The sequence below is a fragment of the Acinonyx jubatus genome, chromosome B2, assembly GCF_027475565.1.
Source record: "Acinonyx jubatus isolate Ajub_Pintada_27869175 chromosome B2, VMU_Ajub_asm_v1.0, whole genome shotgun sequence".
In the NCBI taxonomy this organism is placed as follows: domain Eukaryota; kingdom Metazoa; phylum Chordata; class Mammalia; order Carnivora; family Felidae; genus Acinonyx; species Acinonyx jubatus.
In genome coordinates, this window is record NC_069385.1 from 125,542,661 (window position 1) to 125,545,530 (window position 2,870).

General features: G+C 39.6%; 1 protein-coding gene across 3 annotated transcripts in view; it reads right to left on the bottom strand.

The window, feature by feature from the left end:
- The window catches only part of FAM217A (family with sequence similarity 217 member A), a 30,746-nt gene extending 27,917 nt beyond the window's left edge, over positions 1-2,829 (bottom strand). Inside the window, exons 1-2 of one of the 3 annotated variants that reach the window (XM_027040208.2) lie at positions 2,485-2,829; positions 610-842 (exon numbers count right to left, since the gene is read on the bottom strand). In XM_027040208.2, the coding sequence (XP_026896009.1) occupies positions 610-842; positions 2,485-2,502 (251 nt within the window). In that variant the 5' untranslated portion in view covers positions 2,503-2,829. Of the gene's footprint in view, positions 1-609; positions 874-2,484 lie in introns of all 3 variants that reach the window. The other 2 variants (XM_053223083.1, XM_053223081.1) reach the window with 2 other exon arrangements.
- Between the last annotated feature and the right edge of the window lie 41 nt (positions 2,830-2,870).

Consider the following 2,870-nt stretch of genomic DNA (forward strand, 5'->3'; position numbering starts at 1 on the left):
TTCAATTCAATTCTGGGCAATTTGTATTTAGTGTATGATTTAGATAACTAGTCCTTTGCTTCTCCTTTTCTCCTGCTTTCCCAGCTCCTGCTTTCTGTTTCAGCCATAGCCAATTATATTCACCCCAACTTAGGACTCCATTTCTGTGAGCATTTACCTTAAATGTCCTAACTTTCTTGGATTTGTCTAATTCCTTTTTAGGAAATAATGTATAAAAATATTTTTTTGGTTAGAAGTTGCATTTCTCTTTTAAAAATTAACCTTGAACACTTTGCTCCCTTATGTGGGAGACCACCATTTTGTTGCAAAAACATAAAAAAGCTTGTTTAGGACCTATTTATTCTTAGAACAAATGTGATAGTGATCCATAGGGATATATTTCCAAAAGCTAAGCACGTACCTTCGCAAATTCTACACCTGTATATGTTGCAGCCCATACTGTTGAATAAATTCTCAGTCATATATGTCTACCTATATTTAGATTTTCCTGCAAGACTAGATTTCTGCAGTTTGCATAGCTTTATGGCTTCCTGTCCTTCAGATGCCTATGCTCTTAGCCTCGTATCCCAAATGTACTTTGAATGTTTAAGTTCCCGGAGCAGGACTTACTTTCTGGTGCCAGGAAAGTTGTCGCTTAGGTCCTCATTCTGGTAGCCGGAGCCCTCCCACCTCATTTGCTTTGAACGGAACACTCTCTTTAGAACGCTTTCTTTAAGAAACTTGGAGATGATCTTTTCCCTTTGAACATTACTGAATATTTTGCCTTCTGGAAGCCAGCTGATCTTGTCACATCCACCATGGCAGAGGGGAAGGGGAAGGTGTTCGGGAGACACAACAGCCCTCTTTGGAACAAAAAAAGGAATTGCCGTTTACCTAAAAGTCATGAAGAAGAGATCAGCCTAACTAGAAAAACAACGCAGCGTCCTGCAGGTGCTGTGCTGTGGGATCAATTTAGTTAATAATACAGTGCTACTACCTGAGAGGCACGGCTGGCCCTTCATAGCAACTCATTGTCACAATAAGAAAGAAAGAGAGCACTGGCTTAGGAACATTCTCTCTCATCTTTCTTTTGAGAAAATAATCATATATTACAAATGTGGTTTTGGAAATGTAGATTTTTTGGCCATGGAAGAACAGAATTGGAAATAAGCCAAATTCAAAACAAGATACAAACTAGAAGGATGTTTCATCAGAGGACATTAGTTCTGTAGGGTGAGACCTGGCTGGCTGAGATCAAGATCACACAGCTAGTCAACAGCAGTGGGGCACCAGCCTCCGACTGCTGACCCTGGTCCTGAATGGTATTCTTTCCACTGCACCACACATAGAGTGAATGAGATGGATTCCTTGAAGCAGTCTTATCCATTGCAGAAGACATTCATCCATCAGAGAGTTTATTTAAAAATAAAATATAATCCCGTGGCCTACTTCTGATTTCAGCCAAGGTAAATAAGCCAAATAACTGGAAACACTCCATCAGTTGCTATTTAGAGCAATGATTAAGAACATATGGTGGGGATGAAAGGTATCGTAAAGGGAATATAGTCAAGGGTATTGTAATACTAATATATATATATATATATATATATATATATATGACATATAGTCAATGGTATTGTAACACTAATATATATATATATATATATATATATATATATATATATATATATACATCAACTTACATGCAATATATCACTTCCTTGGCCTGTAGAATAGCTTAAAACATGGTTCGTTCTTTTCTATTTATATAAAATAATATTTAGTGTAACATATTCAAGTTTGCTTGGAAGAAAGAAGTCTCCACCTATCAAAATATCCTACCCCCCTCACTTCCACAAGCTCCCTTCTGTCTCCAAAAACACCCATGAAATCATGAGAATCACATTATATTCAAGTGATTCTGATTCTGTAACATATTTTAAATATATTCAAAGTAAACCCTTTTGTTTTTTTTTAAAGCCTTACTCTTTAAGTTTGCAAATTAAAAATTAATTTGAAAGTTCAGAAATAAAATTTGTATCTTCTGCTCTGGGCACTAATGTATGACATGATATAACCATGATGCTACTGTGGTCCTGACCAAGGGCTTTGAAGTTTGGTAAGAAGCTGGCAAGCACTACCAGCTGGCTTGTAGCATGCTTGGCTCACATGGATCTCCTCATTTCTGATCACTTTGCAGTGCGGTTACCAGCCAGTTCATGGGATACAGCAAAGTGGTGACCCTGGCTCAGATGGCGAAGCATGCTGAGGTTAAGGAGTAGCTAGAACAACCCTAACTGTTTGCATTTTGGCCTCAAACCTGGGAGGAGTTCTTGACACCTTCTACCTTGCTCAGGGCTATGCTATCAGCTATGGTGGGTCAAGATCATTTAGTACTTCTGCTCTGGGTCCACAGTGAGGACTGGCTTCTGCCAGTAAAGCTAGAATGGAGCATTTGGTTGACTCTGTTAGGATAAGAGAATAAGAAGCAGGTTGGCCTCCTACCTGTGTTAATCTGGACATTTCCTCAGTTGTGGACAATGAAGCTCTTCGCTCAGTTCAGCTTGAGGACTGTATGGAGGTAATCGCTTTCCCTTGGGGCCTACTAGGTCTGCGGAGTCTCAATTATGTACACACAGGCCTCCATGAAGTGCCAGATGGAAAATCAACACTGGATGTGTTGGCTTCCCCTCTTGCCTTTAGGAAAGTACTCTGTTTGCCTCAGCTGTTGTCCACGTTCAGACAGGAAATGAGTTTCTGCCTGAAATCCCCATAAGAGTTGGCAAGATCTTTTTGACAGGCTGATTTCCTCTGGTTTGAAGATAGGATGAGCATTCAGGGTTCCAGGCTAAGATCTGGGCCATTGTGACTCTCAGAATGCTAAGTGATCT